The sequence below is a fragment of the Galendromus occidentalis genome, unplaced genomic scaffold (assembly GCF_000255335.2).
Source record: "Galendromus occidentalis unplaced genomic scaffold, Mocc_1.1 scf7180000077475, whole genome shotgun sequence".
NCBI lineage: Eukaryota > Metazoa > Arthropoda > Arachnida > Mesostigmata > Phytoseiidae > Galendromus > Galendromus occidentalis.
This window is the reverse complement of record NW_003805463.1, coordinates 992,236-1,007,082: the sequence shown is the minus strand read 5'-3', so window position 1 is coordinate 1,007,082 and position 14,847 is coordinate 992,236. Positions and strand designations below refer to the sequence as shown.

At 50.4% G+C, this 14,847-nt stretch overlaps 4 protein-coding genes across 4 annotated transcripts; 2 read left to right on the top strand and 2 right to left on the bottom strand.

Moving 5' to 3' along the window:
* Window positions 1–1,141: 1,141 nt before the first annotated feature.
* Window positions 1,142–2,727, bottom strand: geminin (geminin DNA replication inhibitor). Its single transcript, XM_003744814.2, has 4 exons — window positions 2,552–2,727; window positions 2,100–2,204; window positions 1,775–2,000; window positions 1,142–1,445 (listed from the first exon to the last, which is right to left on the bottom strand). The coding sequence occupies exons 1-4, from the start codon at window positions 2,564–2,566 to the stop codon at window positions 1,258–1,260; spliced, it is 534 nt and encodes a 177-aa protein (XP_003744862.1). The 5' UTR covers window positions 2,567–2,727; the 3' UTR covers window positions 1,142–1,257.
* Window positions 2,728–2,791: 64 nt separating this feature from the next.
* Window positions 2,792–5,520, top strand: LOC100907951 (uncharacterized). Its single transcript, XM_018640160.1, has 4 exons — window positions 2,792–3,050; window positions 3,568–3,639; window positions 3,761–4,463; window positions 4,597–5,520. Exons 1-4 carry the CDS (start codon window positions 3,015–3,017, stop codon window positions 4,632–4,634), a joined length of 849 nt encoding a protein of 282 aa, XP_018495676.1. The 5' UTR covers window positions 2,792–3,014; the 3' UTR covers window positions 4,635–5,520.
* Window positions 5,521–6,063: 543 nt separating this feature from the next.
* Window positions 6,064–7,748, top strand: LOC108863654 (poly(A) RNA polymerase GLD2). Its single transcript, XM_029111879.1, has 5 exons — window positions 6,064–6,083; window positions 6,195–6,677; window positions 6,767–7,138; window positions 7,236–7,394; window positions 7,491–7,748. The coding sequence occupies exons 1-5, from the start codon at window positions 6,064–6,066 to the stop codon at window positions 7,654–7,656; spliced, it is 1,200 nt and encodes a 399-aa protein (XP_028967712.1). The 3' UTR covers window positions 7,657–7,748.
* Window positions 7,749–12,899: 5,151 nt separating this feature from the next.
* On the bottom strand, window positions 12,900–14,441 carry LOC100907751 (uncharacterized). The gene is made up of 6 exons (XM_003744815.2): window positions 14,320–14,441; window positions 14,158–14,239; window positions 13,973–14,040; window positions 13,706–13,839; window positions 13,394–13,612; window positions 12,900–13,302 (listed from the first exon to the last, which is right to left on the bottom strand). Exons 1-6 carry the CDS (start codon window positions 14,401–14,403, stop codon window positions 13,002–13,004), a joined length of 888 nt encoding a protein of 295 aa, XP_003744863.1. The 5' UTR covers window positions 14,404–14,441; the 3' UTR covers window positions 12,900–13,001.
* Between the last annotated feature and the right edge of the window lie 406 nt (window positions 14,442–14,847).

The window sequence follows — 14,847 nt, the reverse complement described above, 5'->3', positions numbered from 1 at the left end:
TACTGAGCCCAATCTCCAGTTACCAGCGCGCGGAGGGAGGGCCGGGCTGCTCCTCAGGTGTAATACTCCGAGGACCGTCGTTACTGCTGAGATTATCCGAGAAAATGAGAATTTTCCGGCAGAGAGCGGCATCCTCGGATGCTCATTCGATCAGCTCGTGGGTTCACGAACTATACGCAGGTCGCTTGAAGGGACGGATGCTCGATGAACATCGTGATGGGCTCGACCTCGATCATATGCGTAGTCCGGAAAGTCAGACGCAGTCATAGAGACGAATTTCCGAGGGGAGCGTTCAGTCTCGAGGCAACGAAGAGCCCACCGACAGTCCTGTTAGAATCGGTTGAGTTGCGTCAGCCGGTTCACTTGTGTCCACCCAGGCTTGTTAGGAACGGGTGTCGATTGAAGATGGATCATCCATCACGAAGTCACCGTGAATATTGAAATGCTCAGATCTATGGGCACGTTCGAAAGCCTGTTCGTTAAGTCTGAGATCCTTCCCGTCAACGTTTTATCGAACGAAACCAAACCATGCTATCCTTAGAGATTGCAGCTCTCGGCTTCGGATCCTCGCATGAAACTTCGTCGTGTCCATACGAACCTCTGAATGACTCAGGTTGCGGACTCCTTGGGACGCTGCCAGGCTCCCGTTTCGAAAACAGTCGAGTAGAAAATGCGTCCTTGCCGCGCATCCGCGCGTCAGATTGCTCCATGTCACGTAAACACCTGTTCGCGTGCTCCACCGTGTCAGCTACACGTGCTAGCTGAATCGGGTCAGCGAAATCCTCTATCAGGAATTCAGGAAGCGGCGGATTGTTTCCCGGATCAAGGAGTGGTAGTAGTCCTAACGTTTTGGTGGATCTTTCGGAATTTATTGACTCACACCATATCATGAAATATTCCCCACAAAACAGTTTTTGCAATGAGTCCCATGCAGATCATCCCCGTTTCGCCCTCCATGTCCACAGAGTTGTCTTTGGAAGATACAGTCCTCCCGGGCAGCGATTCCTCGAAGTGTTCCGATATCCACCCCATCCGGAAGGGTGTTTTGGGATGTAGTTCCCTACGGCAATTCTAGAGATACTTTGGCACTCGAGCGGTCAATTCTATTCTGAGTAATGAAAGCCAAGATTTCCATTAAGAGCGTACAGAACAAATCATTTAGTTTCCAAGACGAGAGAGCTATGATTTCCTATTCGATTCTCTCGAGTGTTTCGCCTGAGATCTTTATGTACAATGATTGGAGCGACATCCCCCTATCTAAGCATCATCCTCTGCCACCTCATCGTCCTCGTCGTCGGCTGTCAGCGTTTTGACGATATCGGCTAACTCGGCACATTGATCCGCGATTTTCTGTAGGTGCTTGTTTTCAGCTTCGAGAACTTCCATGTTCTCGTGCAGCCTTTGGTTCTCTTCGAGAGCTTTCTCGAGGGCCAGACGCCTCTCCTCTGGAAGTAAACCACGAATTAGTCACCCAGCACCGATTGAAAGGTTTGCATCCTGTTCTGTGCGGAGGAAACTTTGGAGACCCGAGGGTTTCCGAACTCGCATTGTGAACCGCCTGCCTCTTCTGGCTGTATTCTTCAGGTATCCGGGGAGCGGAACATCTGGACACGCGGAACCCGCACTCGAGCACGAGATATCTGTAGTACGTGACTTTTTCCCCGCCCGCACGTGTCATGATCACCGAATGGGCATCGGCCGGAAAAATCGCAATCTTCCACGCCGTCGATTGCGAAAGTCTCGATTCGGGGCCGAACACGTCCTCCCTACATACCTGCAAGCTGCTTCCAATAGTCTTCCGTGGCATCGTCTCTCAACATCAAATTGTAAGCTTCGTGACTGACGACGGGTCCTCGACAACGATCGGCATTGTCGAGAGCGGGATCATCTTTGTGCAGGGAGAATTTAGGAGTTTTGCACTCCTTGTCTTTCTTTGGACCCAGACCGACGTTCGGTGGTTTGTTCTCCAAGTCAAAGTTCAACCGTCTTCTTTTCGTATCCTGAAATCCGGAAAATAAATTTCAATTCCATGCCAGACTCCTCTTCTTCCAGCTTCGAGGGAAGCTTATATTCTCGGAGCCCTAGGATCGAAAACTCACCAGCTTTTTCTTGTCGATGGAAACTTTCCCCGCAGAGCCTACGAGCACAGCTTGGTCTTCAGCGGAGGGTTGCAGTGTACCAAGTGTTCGACGGAGAATCTTTCCCTGGAAGGGCATAGGTGAATTTAATTCGCACTGACGGATCGATTACTACGGCCGATAGGAGCTTCGACCGGTGAGAGTCAAGTCGTTTCGGAATGAACGAGGACTGCCCCGGACCCCATGCCGCCGAACTTATTCAGGCATACAGGGGATTCATTCCGGTATTGTGTCGAATCATAGCAATCAGCAAGCCATGAGCGACATCAGTTGGACACGTTGCGTGGAAACTCGACGAGGACGACCCGTTCCCCGATTTTTTGTGAAACGTCGAAGCGCAACGGTCGATTCGCCGTTTTAAACATGGACGACACGATAAGGACTCTGAACTCGTCAACGGATTTTCTACTTACAGAATCTGTTTTCATTTTCACTTCAATGCTTGGTAGGCGTGGAACCTCGCAAGATGTAGCGTTCCTGCGATGCAACAACTTCCTCAAAGCGTCTTCCTACATATGCACATCAACGCACAACAACAAGTCTTTGCGGTGGACGGCTCGTTCGAAGATAGAGCTGGGCGCACTTTGCGCGCCAAGCCTCAGCAGACGGCATTCTCCAGCGCGGGTAGATTTGAAAATGAAAATAGAACAGTCGTCGGCTTCCCGTCGTGGGTGCGTGATCGTGTGTTTTCACTGAGTTTTTTCTGTCGTCGTCTCGCAAAGCTTCGACGAGATAGTGTCGTGGTCGGGGATATAGGACACGCCGAAATAGTTTGACCCCGCAGTGAAGTGAGGAACGATAAAAGACGTGAGAAACGTGCCAGGACGCGGGAATATTCCGGGGGAGGCGAGGAGCATTGCTCGCGCAGGCTGAAGCATGGTGGGACCATGGTCGATGTCGGGACGACGGAGGGTGAGCGAAAATCTTTGCCGCAATGTTTCCAGAGAATATCCCCTCCAACGCTGGCCCGCTCCTGTATCTTTCGGTGCCTGCCCCCAGCGCGGTGCCGAAATCAAGACGAGAACTCCAGAGTTTCGCGCGATACACCATACTCTGATTCTGGGATTGAAGCCGGTTTGAGACTTTGCAGCTCCGATCTGGGTGATCCGGAACTAATGCAACCTCCGACATTGCCTCCTTCCTCCGAGAGGATGCGTGCCTGAAATACCTAGTTTCGTTCACGACCATTGATACGCGAGTTACTTATCCGGCGAAACTGGGCCTCAAATAAAGCTGGGCTGCAGCGGCGCTCTCGGGGGCGGAGAGAAGAGGTTCCAATCGGCGGAAAGAAATTCGGTCCGAACGTCGGATGTACGAAGGTTGCGAGTGCGTTCGTGCACGTAGGCGCGCCAGCGCATGCTCCTTTGGAACAGGGAAGGCGAGGGCGAAACGTCACGCTTCACCTGGTGCTTGTGCTTTTCACTTTCAGAGCGTGGTCTTCCTCCGAAGAATCAACACGACACGTCCCGTGAAAACGCACACAGAACTCCCGTCATCTAAAGTAAGTGCCCGAATGACTTTGCTCCGCCGATGCTGAGAGTCGCTATGAGGAGCGAGAATCTGAGAAGAGGCTATTCAGAAGAAGATTCGGCGACTGATCGAACTTATTCTTCCCATCGCAGATGGAAATACCGTACTCGGGTGATTGCTTCAAAAATTCTGACGCTTTTCCGGAGCGCTCAAAGTCAGCCAGCATATGGTCTCCCTCGGAACGTGATCGTCTTGAATGTGTTTGTGGTCGAAATTTGGCGGAAAAGCGATATTCGAGAAAAGAAAACGCCGCCCCACTCGTCGTCAGGAACCCGGTTCATCTGCGCAAACTTGAAGAGCCTATCGAGCGCAAACGAGAGTACTGGAGCGACAATCTTCTTTACATTATGCGTCGCGAAGGTCTCATCCCCGACAACTGTCCGGTAGTCATGGATCGACCGACCCCCGAGGAACCTTACAGATTGTCGGCACATGTTGTCCGCCTGCTGGAGCAGGAGCCTCAGTTGTACATTGCCAAATCTAGCATCAAGATACCCAGTTTCGACTCCGTCGATTCCGATCGATCCATGTCCAGCTTTGCTGACGCGAAGAGGAGCAAGAGCCCTTTTCCGTTCTCCAGAGCGGAGCACAGGGCTACAGAAAATTCAGACCTGTGTGCGGAGTCGTCTCGTTATTCATCTCATACGTCCTTCGACGGAGACCAAGACCTCTCATCGAGCTCATACACTGACATGGAGCGCTCGCGGAAACCGCATTCATTCTCCACGATATCAGAAGCTCGTTCACGTCGTTCGCTTTGCGGACAGAAACGGCATTATTCCACCTCAAGTGCCGGTGAGGCTTTTTCACCTATTCATTTATCCCGTCCATTTAGTATCACCATGTCTGCCGTCCGGGAGAATATCCACCGTGACAATGAATTCCTGTAATTTTGAAGATATATCTCTAATATTGGCATATCTTACAGAAAAACATGCTGAAGATTCCCTCCGAGATCGGGTGTAAGTTATATCATTGCGCTAGCGCCAATCAAAGAGAGAGCTAGGAAGCAGGAGTGAGCACGCCTCAGACCCCTGAACGTGACCGCGCAGCCGCCGAATGACCCTAATCCCGATTACTTTATCCTGTTTTTTGGTCTTATTTCAAGAGTGTGGTAACTTTTAACCAGTACAAAACCGACGTATAGTCCGTATTCGTAGCAACCCATAATTTTAGCCTAATTTATCACCAATGAATTGAAGAAGGAGCGGTTTTGATCTTGTGTTTCATAGGGCTATCCATTGATCTCATTGGATACCACGAAGCGGATTTAGCAATCCCGCAGAGGAAATCCATGTTTTTTTTCAATTCTTCCCGATTTCATCGTCCCATCTCGTCCTCGGGGATTGCTTCCCGGAAGTTCCATCCCGGGGATTCGATGAGGGACGTGACGGGGATATTCCGGGAAAACCTGTTGATTTACCGAAACTAACTTGTGTCACGGTACGCGCTTCCCAAGGGAGGTAGCTTCCCGTGGCCCATAGCAGCTTTTAAAATGTGAAAAACACTGCTCCTTCTATCAGCCTGAAGTTCGTAATCCAGCCCGGAGGAAGATTATGCTCTAAACTTTGATGCTTCCCGAGTTGAGCTCGAGATGTCTCTCACAGTTTCCTCGAAGAAGGGATTCCTAAGAGCTGACTACGTTGAGACTCCTCGAGCCGGTCGAAAATGCAGCGAACAAGAAGTCTCCGATTTCATTCATTACCCAGTGATCAAGAAATGAGCTCTGCCGCTCCCTCCCTGAATCGTGCGCGGCCTAATTGTATGAGTTCCGGCGGGCACTGCTTATGATTGATGATAGGAAAAAACTGGAATAAAATTGTTTTCGATAAGAATGTCTTCCGCGAAGCAAGTCGAAGGCTATCATTCCTCGCATATATCGTGGTGGACGCCTTCACAGTTGTTTAGTCGATCGGGCCGGCGCTCGAGCGACAAATGGATTGACCCCGAGCAAACTCGCTCAATCTGGGTCAGGCTGTCTCTATCGCATTTATTCAAAGCCTCGATTCGAGCAGGCTCGGCCCAAGGGCTTTGAGCGCACGAGGCGGAGTCTGCCCTCTGCATCTGTCTATCTTGCCTAGGGGGGAAATTTTCGGATCAAAAGCCTCCGAGGTGACATCCTCCTCCAGGGCTATGATGAATGTCTCGGAATCAAGGTCTGAAGTGATTGCACCACCCCTAGCCCGTCAGCCGTGCCTCGGGCTTGTTCCCCGTCGTTTAGATGCCGAGACCGCTTTCCGAGTAGCAATCCTATCCACGATTGAATCCATCCCAACTCGGGACGCTTCAACCCTCAGTAGGGTCGGGATAAATCTCTGTGCGAGGTTTTCGTTGAGACGCAGTCGAGAATATCGCTTCGTTCAGTTGCGGAGGTCTGTGCGGCTCGATAGAAGACATGGTATTAGACATCGTTGAGTCGGGAATCGAAGCAATTCGTGAGAATTGCCGCTCCACGCTCCGGCGATTCTCAAGAAATCTATGCTCCACACCGATCGCCCTCCCTAAGAGCTCTATTTGCCCTCGCAGAGCTTACGACTGGGATCCAACGTCTTATACACCAATAACTGGCCGACAGGTCGGTTCCGATAGTGTGTCGATAGCCATCGCGAGACTGTGGAAAAAGAAGCGTCAACAGTCGAGAACATATGCGAATAAACTCAAGATGAAGGAATTTCTCGAGACGGATTTATTCAGTGATTACAAACTTTCGATCACTGGCTCCTCCGCCAACGGGTACGGTTTCAACGACAGCGATGTGGACATGTGTCTGCAGGTGGGTGAGCCGACAACGCAAACACCAAATCTCACACTCATGATGACCCGCGTCTGTATTTCTGATCTACGGAATCTCTTCCAGCTCAGGAACAGCTTCTCGCCGCTCGTCTGCGATCCGTGCAAAATTCTCCGCAACCTGAGAACCCAAATGGCGGGGAATAAAGTCTACAAGAGACCGATTGTAATCGCTGCGATATGCCCGCTGTTGACCTTCACCTACGAGAGGTCCAGGCAGTGAGTCCTTCCCTTTCCTCTGAATTTCGAGAAATATACATATCGATCCTGACAATGCATTCAGCGGAAATGGTACCTCCATCTTTCAGCTCTCCTATGTCGGTGGAGATAAACGTCAATAGTCAGGTCGGCATTGTGAACACACAATTTTTATACGCCTACTCGCGTATGGATGGAAGAGTTGCTCCTCTTGTTGGCGCCTGCAAGCGCTGGGCCACCATCATGGGGATCAAGGACGCACATAAGAGTACTCTGTCTAGTTACTCTCTCACTCTCATGGTGATAAACTACTTGCAACAACAAGAAGTCGTACCAGTCCTCCACAACCTCGTTCCCGAATTCGAGAGCGGTTTGGGCTTCAAGGGAGGGGATAGGCTCATTCTCCCACGATATGCCAGCACAAACTCACAGAATCTAGGAACCTTGTTCAAAGGCTTTCTTGCGTACTTCTCCGCTTTCGAGTGAGTGAAGTTCGGGTCTGGGATGCAAACTCCATGACGTGTGTATTTGTGAAATCATGGGATGAAGGGAATTCTGAATTTTTTATTCTGTCCACAGTTTCGAGAATATTTGCATCTCCGTACGGGAGGGTAGAACACTCACCAAACAGGAAGGAATCGATCAAGACCCAGATATCCCGCATAATAACCACAGTTCTCGGGCAGATTGGAAGTTCATCAACATCCAGGAACCCTTCAACCTCACGAATACCGCGAGGTGAGCGGAGCGCAAGAGCTCCCCTCGACTGAATTGAGCGCGTCCCGGTCCCGAGAGTATCGACCGCTGGGAGTAATGAAATTTCATCATTTTCAGGGCGGTCTATCAACCCAAAGCCTTCCGAAAAGTGAGAGACGTTTTCAAGATCAGCCACCAAACAATAAATCAGAGAGGCGGCATTGAGCACCTCTTAGGATTGAGCGAATCAGATATGATCGGATGGAAACGAACTGACGGCCGAGAGAGTGAAAAGCCTTCTTGACGATAAATTGCGAGTCCGATTATTTACACACTTGTACACACTGTAAAAATTGGAGAGAGACACTCCACTGATGTTACAAGGATGAGAAGTCTATTTTCCTGTCAAAATGTCCGAACCGCAGTGCTGCGCGGCTGCTGGCTCGCGCGACGATGTAGCATCCCGATTGACTTGGCCGAGAGAGACGTTTCGTTGATGCATTCGAAGATGATGTTACGTAGACTTGGCTCATATATCCCCCTGGAATGCGTAGGCTTCAGCCGGGTCGCAGCAGCTAGAGCTCAATCATTTGGATAAATTACTGACCAGATATCATATTTATTTATCATTCTTCTCTTCTCGAGTATCCAATGCTATTAATGAGTGGATCAATGTTTCGATGGATGAGCTCCCGCATCGTAGGTGGTGGGGTGGAGAGGGGAAACGGAAGGGTGAGAGGGCAAGCTGAGGGCAGAAATATACATACATGTGTGCGCGTCTATGTAAAATTATATAAACACTATATCACCACAGAGAAAGACCGAAAAGACGCAGGGCGCGAATATTCCGAATTTTTATGTCCGCAGCAGTGAATCCTGCAAGCTCCTGCATGCTCAATCATTTCTCCCTTGGCGATCCGATCTTCACTGTAGCGTCGAGCTCCAACTCCGACCATAACTTCCCCCGGCTGAGTGACAGTACACACTCCAGTTGGTGATCGAGTGATCTTTCCATCGGCATTTAAGGCAGCTCGCGAGCTTTTTCTGCTCTGCACTTTCGATTCTACTCGGGGAGTTTCGAATTTGCCCAGTCGCGATTGCCTCCTTATCCGGGATCAGCTTGCATGAAACGACGAACCCGAGTTCAGTTTGCTCCGATTGGACAAGACAATGGTTCATTTCATGTCTCCGCACCGATACGATGATGACATATCTAGCTCCAAGTTTCTATGAACCTCGAATTTCACGTATCGGCGCTGATCTATTCCGGGGAACCAGTAATAGTCTCGACGAGCGGGACCCTCGTTCATGGGGTCTTCGGCAGCTGAATACATGACGGAGTAGTGTGAATCGAAGTGGAGAACCCAAAAAGGCTCGAGTGGCCGCAGGAAGTTTTCTCCGATGTTCTCAGCTACTCCTAACTCGTTTGTTAAGAAGCCGAATTCCTGTTTTTCGGTCACGCCATGCCCTCCGAGGGCTCCATCATCATCTGCAAGCGAGCAGCATGGCCGCCCCGAAAGATATAGGTTGACTAATGTTTGGTCGGTTACCGTCCTTTTGACCGAAAACCATCTGACCGAATCCGATCGACCGAAACCGATTGACCGAATCCGATTGACCGAATCCGATTGACCGAATCCGATTGGCCGAAGCCGTTTGACCGAAGCCGATTGACCGAATCAAGCTCCTCCCTCAGCTGAAACAGATCGCGGAACTGACTCGCTCACATTATTAGTTTATTCATGTGCAACCCGGAGATTATGCCTAGATTCCGGTCGTTCTCGAGGATAGAGGCGAGCTTCTTAAGTTATACCACAATAGAGAGAAGTTGACGCGAACATGTAAGTATCGGACTTGACACCTATCATTTGCGATCTTCGCACCGCAACTATACTAATTTTTGAGATTGAAACCAACGTTTTGTACGTATTCGATGAGGGGTATCTGGTTCGATTCGTACTGATTTACCAGATTCATGAGTGTTTGATTGACTCTGACGTATTTTTTTTTCGGCGCCTTAGGCTTCCGACCCGTGCTGAGGAGTAGCATCTGTGTCTTGAAACTTTTTTCAAGCTTTTGAAGATGACTGATCATCTCGAAGACGTTCACGTGCGAACGACCGAGGCCTCGATTCAGAGCTTGGTGCCACCCTTCGAGGTGGTTTGTCGTGCGAGCTCCGAAATTGCGGTAATGGTTCCAGAGTCTACGCGGGAATACTGCTCCATTCTCAAGCCAAGTGCTGATGAAATACGTTTTGAACCTCTCAAGAGCCGAGTGAGCTGGATGGTCTGTGGAGGGCGACTCTGCCTCAATTTCCAGCCATGCATTGTCGATCTGCGACAGAGGAACATGAGCGAGGGCACCGACGCATCTGACGAACTTTTTTACAATGGGTTCATCGTAATACTGTCGAATTCCCAAGTCTTGCACTTTGCGCCAAAGGCATTGAGCGAAATGAAATGCGCACCTTTAACTTCTGCCATGGGGAAGGTCCCTTCGATCGATTTCAGCATGGAGACTTCGAAGTCCAGTTGAAAGCGCTGCGGATTGAAAGTCACGCCGATTGATTGAGCGTAGCCCACAAGCAAGGCGAACATTCGGTTATATGCTTCCCGTCGTTTGTCCGGTAGGAGAAAATAAGCCATGGGGATCATTTCTCCCCTATAGAACGCATGCAGCGTATAGAGCTGGAGAAAGAGCTTGGGAACGACACGGAAAGTGCCGTCCATGAAAACTGTCGGCGCCGAACAGAGCTCCATCACGAGCTGGACCGTAGTGAAGCCGAGAATTCGACTTTCCTCCCCATCATTGATGACGAGAAAATCTTGTCCGTCGACCGTTTTTGTCCACGATTCTCCTAGTGTTATTTCTGCTCGAGACGCTGGCAGCGGCGGACGCACGCTCGCCCGTGCACGGTAAAGCGTGGTCGACACGCTCGAGAATGAAGGCAACGAGGCACCGACCTCCTCTTCAGGGTGGGATTCCATCAGAATAGATGCCGCAGAAGTCGTCACCTCCGTGTACACCTGCTTTCCGCTTCTCAGCGGTTCAGCGATCACGCGCTGCTTCATCTCCTCGATCGCGGTTTTCTTGATGATCTCACCGGTCTCCGGCTCATGGCAATGGAACCCGGAAGTTCGTTGGACTATTGGTTCGGGTCCCTTCGGAAGATAGTGAGCACAAACGTCAGCGATAGAAAAATCTGACTCAACACCAGTGATACCGGCGGTATAGCTCAGCGAATTCACTGTTTCGAACTGCCTACCTTGGATACTATCGCCCTCCCTGAACAACCGTGCTCCTTTTTCCGGATGCATCGACAATACAAGAAATCGACACTTTTTTTTCGACGGAATATAGGTAGTTATTGATGCTATACAAATTTTTCCCTCGCGACGACGGTACTAGTTGAACTTCCATGATAACTTCAGGAGTAGATAGCGTTCGATTGTCGTCAGGGAAAAGAGTTTTCCTTCCTCAATGTTATTGTTCGTAATTCTTGGTGTGTATGTGCCTTCGGATACTGTTCGCGTGCGCCTGTTCGCGACAAAGATGTGGGACGTGCAATATCAGAGTCCGATTGGATGACAGACACGGGGTCTCCAGGAGGAGAGGCTAGGTCAAGACAGCTCCGACATGAATTTGAGAATCCGTACGCGCCGAACTTCCATCGCGATGGGTGGAGCCCACCGGATTCGGTCAATCGGCTTCGGTCAAACGGCTTCGGCCAATCGGATTCGGTCAATCGGATTCGGTCAATCGGATTCGGTCAATCGGATTCGGTCAATCGGATTCGGTCAATCGGATTCGGTCGATCGGATTCGGTCAAATGGTTTTCGGTCAAAAGGGAAGTCACCGTTTGGTCGCAGTCGCTAGTGCCATCATCGTTCACCAGAGGCGTGAAACATCCAAACACGGTTGCCTCCTCTTTGATGTGATCGAGGCCCTTCGTCAGGATTATCTGCAATAGAACGTTGTGAGGAGGGCTGGATTATGCCTGCGGAGATATTTGTCGTACGTGTCAAGTCTGGCGAGAACTTCCCCATGGAATCTCGGTAGGGGTGAATATCGGAATTGGAGAACGCCATTCAGAGTTTTTTTGGGTGACACTGTGGGGAGACCTCTTGTCCCATTTCGATCGATATTCTACGAGGAGATCGGACGCACTGGCGACCCATGGCGCATGATCGATCAGCAGGACGGTCCAGGAAGCTCAGGACTGGCCTCTACATATCAGAATTGTCGGAGGAACGCACAGAGCAGGTGAAGGGAACGACCCCGCCTTTTCGTATCTTGTCGACGTTAGCCAAGATACAGTCGATTGTCGCTTCCAAGGTTGTAGGCCGCGCATGAGTCCACAACATGTCTCCTTCATCGAATATGACGTATACTGGCTCGTTTCTCGCCGGCGAATGCCGTCTGGCCTTCCAGAGTATCTTCGCCAAAGCTCTGGCAAAAGCATTCGTTCGGACAGCTAGCCGGTCTTTCGCATGATACATGCGAGTCGTGTCCCGCAAGAGCTCTCTCAGCATATAAGCCTGGAAAATCACAAATTGTGCGCGATTTTCTCTATTTTCTGCCCCCTGGGCGAAGGGCGGGGCAGAGGGCGGGGGGACGACGACAACTCCGTCTCAGAGGAGGAGAGTGGTTCACCCCGGCACGGCCATCCAAGTTGCCGGCTCGTAAAAGCGTTCCGGAAACCGAGGCGTCCCGATCCAAAAACCTACCTGTATCGAAGCGTAGCATCCGCAAGGACCACCTTCTTCTTGCTTGATAGCGAAATAGATAGCGTCCTCACCAGCGTCCTGGAACGCGAATTCTTGAGGGTACCAGGACTTCGGTAGTCGCTCGGGGAGGTTGTTGCCGAACATTATCTTCAGCGCTCCATATCTCGACTGAGGTGAGACTTTCTGTACCGGATACATCTATCTCTAGAATAGCTTCGTTTTCTTGTAGAACGTGATCAATTTGCGCAACTGTCAGACAACAGGTGATTCACTACGACTGTGTATGCTCATTCGAGCGAGCACGGTATGTGTGTACGAATCGACATCATGTCGTCCGGTCAGGGAATCGGGTCCGAGGAGTATTCCTGTCCGCATTTTGCTGGAATCCAGGAATCTTCCTACCTCGCCTTATCGATGCCCGCGTAATATCAGAAGACTCGATTGGTCATTTTCAGGGAACTTCCGAGGCAAGTCGGCTCACCGTGACTGACAGATGACAGCATCAGTGGAGGCCGGACCCTTCTTTCCGTTCTGATTTTCATGAAGACCCTGCCTCTGTCGGGTCCTGGCATGCACGCTCCCGATCGTGTGGACTTATTCAGGACGTTTCCGTTCGAGAAGCTAGTCCGGGAAATCTCCTAAAGAGACTGCGGGGCAGCGTCCGAATGCTGCGATGATGCTCTGACGCCATCCAGTCATATGAGCAGCCCTTGAGGACTGCTAGTGGTGGACCTTTCAGATTGCCCAGCTCCGTATCTACGACAAACTGACCTCCCGTGGAGGAGCTCGGAAATTAAGGGAACGCCCACCACGGTCGTTTCCATCACAATTTTATTGACCTAGGTGGCAAGGAAGACAGAGACGAGAACGTTAAAAAGTCTCGAGTGTGAATTACGCCGCTCTCCGACTGCCTCCGTGCTCGCTAACGACTTGAGCTCAAATGTTTCACCAAACTCAAGACCATGTAGATAATCAACAATATGAATAGACTGAGTAAAGCTAATATTCCTGCGGAGTACTTCCGGAGGGAATTTTCTTCTCTCAGTCGTACAACTCTCTTGTGATGGTATTCGAAGATTTTCGTCAGGAGTGGCTGCGATGTGGTGCCCTCGTCGTCAGCAACCGAATCGTCGACTTCGTCTTCATCATATTCGTCGAGCCTCGAAGAATAGTTTGCGAACAATTGTCTCACGTAAATTTCGAACTCGGGCCGGTCACCGTTGCTGCGAATGTTTGGGAACGTTATCATGGGGAAGCCACTCCGACGATCAGAGATGCCTCAAGTATCACCCGGGGCAAGCCGTTCCTACATACAAATAAGTGCTCCGGTTGAATTTGCTGATGAGAAAGATTTGATTGCTCCCGGAGTCACCGAAACTAGACCGCAACACGTTCAAATGTCGGAGACGGAGTGAGTCCAACCATATTTCCCAGAAGAGCGAGTCCTGTCCGAAGTCACCCACGAATAATAGGATCGAGTCTCCTTCATCCGAGATAGCTGATTGAAGGATCGTGAGCTTTGAGCGATCGAACCTGCAATCGGATCGGGTCCCTTTCTAGCTTCATGCCTCTGTATGAAGAATATCCAGAATTGATCTTCCGAGAATGGGCGGCGTCTCTACATACGGGCCGAAAGATGCGAAAGATCTGACGGTCGGGCACACCATGATTGCGGCAACCAAGGCAGTCTTCAGATCCGGTGTGGAGACCGTGTTTAGTAGAGAAGTCTCACTCAACGATTCCTCGTCTGGACAGTAGACCTGGAATCGCGGGATTATGTCATAGGTGGTCCCAACGATATAATTCTGACAGGAGATAGCACCGCAGACGACCGTATCAGCATTCCATGATATCGCCCAAAGCCCCGCTTTGTGGGGGAATTTCACCACCGACCTGCAATGTGATTGCATCTGGACGACTGCAGTTTCTTTTCCGGCGTATGGATGCTACGGAATCCCAACCTAGGAAGCGGAGAATCAGTCACCGAGAGCACATTGAAATAATATTCAAACAATCTTGAATCAACCTGCGACGTCTTAGCAGCGGATGAAATGCACAAGCCTTAACGAGATCATCACCTTGAGTCTCTCCAACCACCTCGAATACCGTCTCCTCGACTTCGGGCGATCCGAATTCTTCCCCGCAGAAATTGATGGTCACCTTCGGACAAATTCCCGTCGGTATTACACGATGGAAAATCTTTCAATGCATTCTTACTCATCTGAAGCCTGATATTTTACCTCAACTTTCGACTCGAGCACGGGTTTTTCGAAAACTGCATCGCAAGAGATGAACAAGCCGAACCATATCGAGAGAAGTTTCATTCCGCCGGAAGGATCGAGCGAAAGACTAGAGACACTGTCCGCTCCTTCGGACCGGGAAAGTGAACGTTGATTCAGAGCGTCCGTTAGTTTACACAAATCTCGCAGTATTCACAAAGCAGCGGAGCTAGCCCATACTGGGTGACGCAAAATTATTTTCGCTTAATTATATTCATGTACCCTGTTTGAATTGATGGACTCAGTATCTGACAAGGCATATGACATAGACCAGGTCTTGAACAGCACTGCATAGAAGGGTCTCTCAGCATACTTCATTCTCTGGCAGAATAGTTCGCGGCGATCCCAGTACCATTATTTCAGAACGAGCGGATTCGAAGCCACTGCGAGCCGTCGGCGTTGTGGAGTGTCGGCATCGGTCTTGAGGAGGCCAGATGAGACGGAGACTTCGAGGCAACCAGCCCCAAGAACCATTCCCGGAGCAGGAAT

Excerpts from the sequence above, each read along its gene's own strand:
- LOC108863654 (XM_029111879.1), top strand. The coding sequence starts at position 6,064 with ATGGTATTAGACATCGTTGA. Across the intron at positions 6,084-6,194 it reads ATGGTATTAGACATCGTTGA|AGCTTACGACTGGGATCCAA; the intron begins GTCGGGAATCGA and ends TTGCCCTCGCAG. Across the intron at positions 6,678-6,766 it reads ACCTACGAGAGGTCCAGGCA|CTCTCCTATGTCGGTGGAGA; the intron begins GTGAGTCCTTCC and ends TCCATCTTTCAG.
- geminin (XM_003744814.2), bottom strand. Across the intron at positions 2,001-2,099 it reads CCATCGACAAGAAAAAGCTG|GATACGAAAAGAAGACGGTT; the intron begins GTGAGTTTTCGA and ends TCCGGATTTCAG. Across the intron at positions 1,446-1,774 it reads CTATTGGAAGCAGCTTGCAG|AGGAGAGGCGTCTGGCCCTC; the intron begins GTATGTAGGGAG and ends GTTTACTTCCAG.
- LOC100907751 (XM_003744815.2), bottom strand. The coding sequence starts at position 14,403 with ATGAAACTTCTCTCGATATGGTTCGGCTTGTTCATCTCTTGCGATGCA. Across the intron at positions 14,240-14,319 it reads TGCTCGAGTCGAAAGTTGAG|GTGACCATCAATTTCTGCGG; the intron begins GTAAAATATCAG and ends ATTTGTCCGAAG. Across the intron at positions 14,041-14,157 it reads GGTGGTTGGAGAGACTCAAG|GTTGGGATTCCGTAGCATCC; the intron begins GTGATGATCTCG and ends TCCGCTTCCTAG.
- LOC100907951 (XM_018640160.1), top strand. The coding sequence starts at position 3,015 with ATGGTGGGACCATGGTCGATGTCGGGACGACGGAGG. Across the intron at positions 3,640-3,760 it reads CAGAACTCCCGTCATCTAAA|ATGGAAATACCGTACTCGGG; the intron begins GTAAGTGCCCGA and ends TTCCCATCGCAG. Across the intron at positions 4,464-4,596 it reads TTATTCCACCTCAAGTGCCG|AAAAACATGCTGAAGATTCC; the intron begins GTGAGGCTTTTT and ends CATATCTTACAG.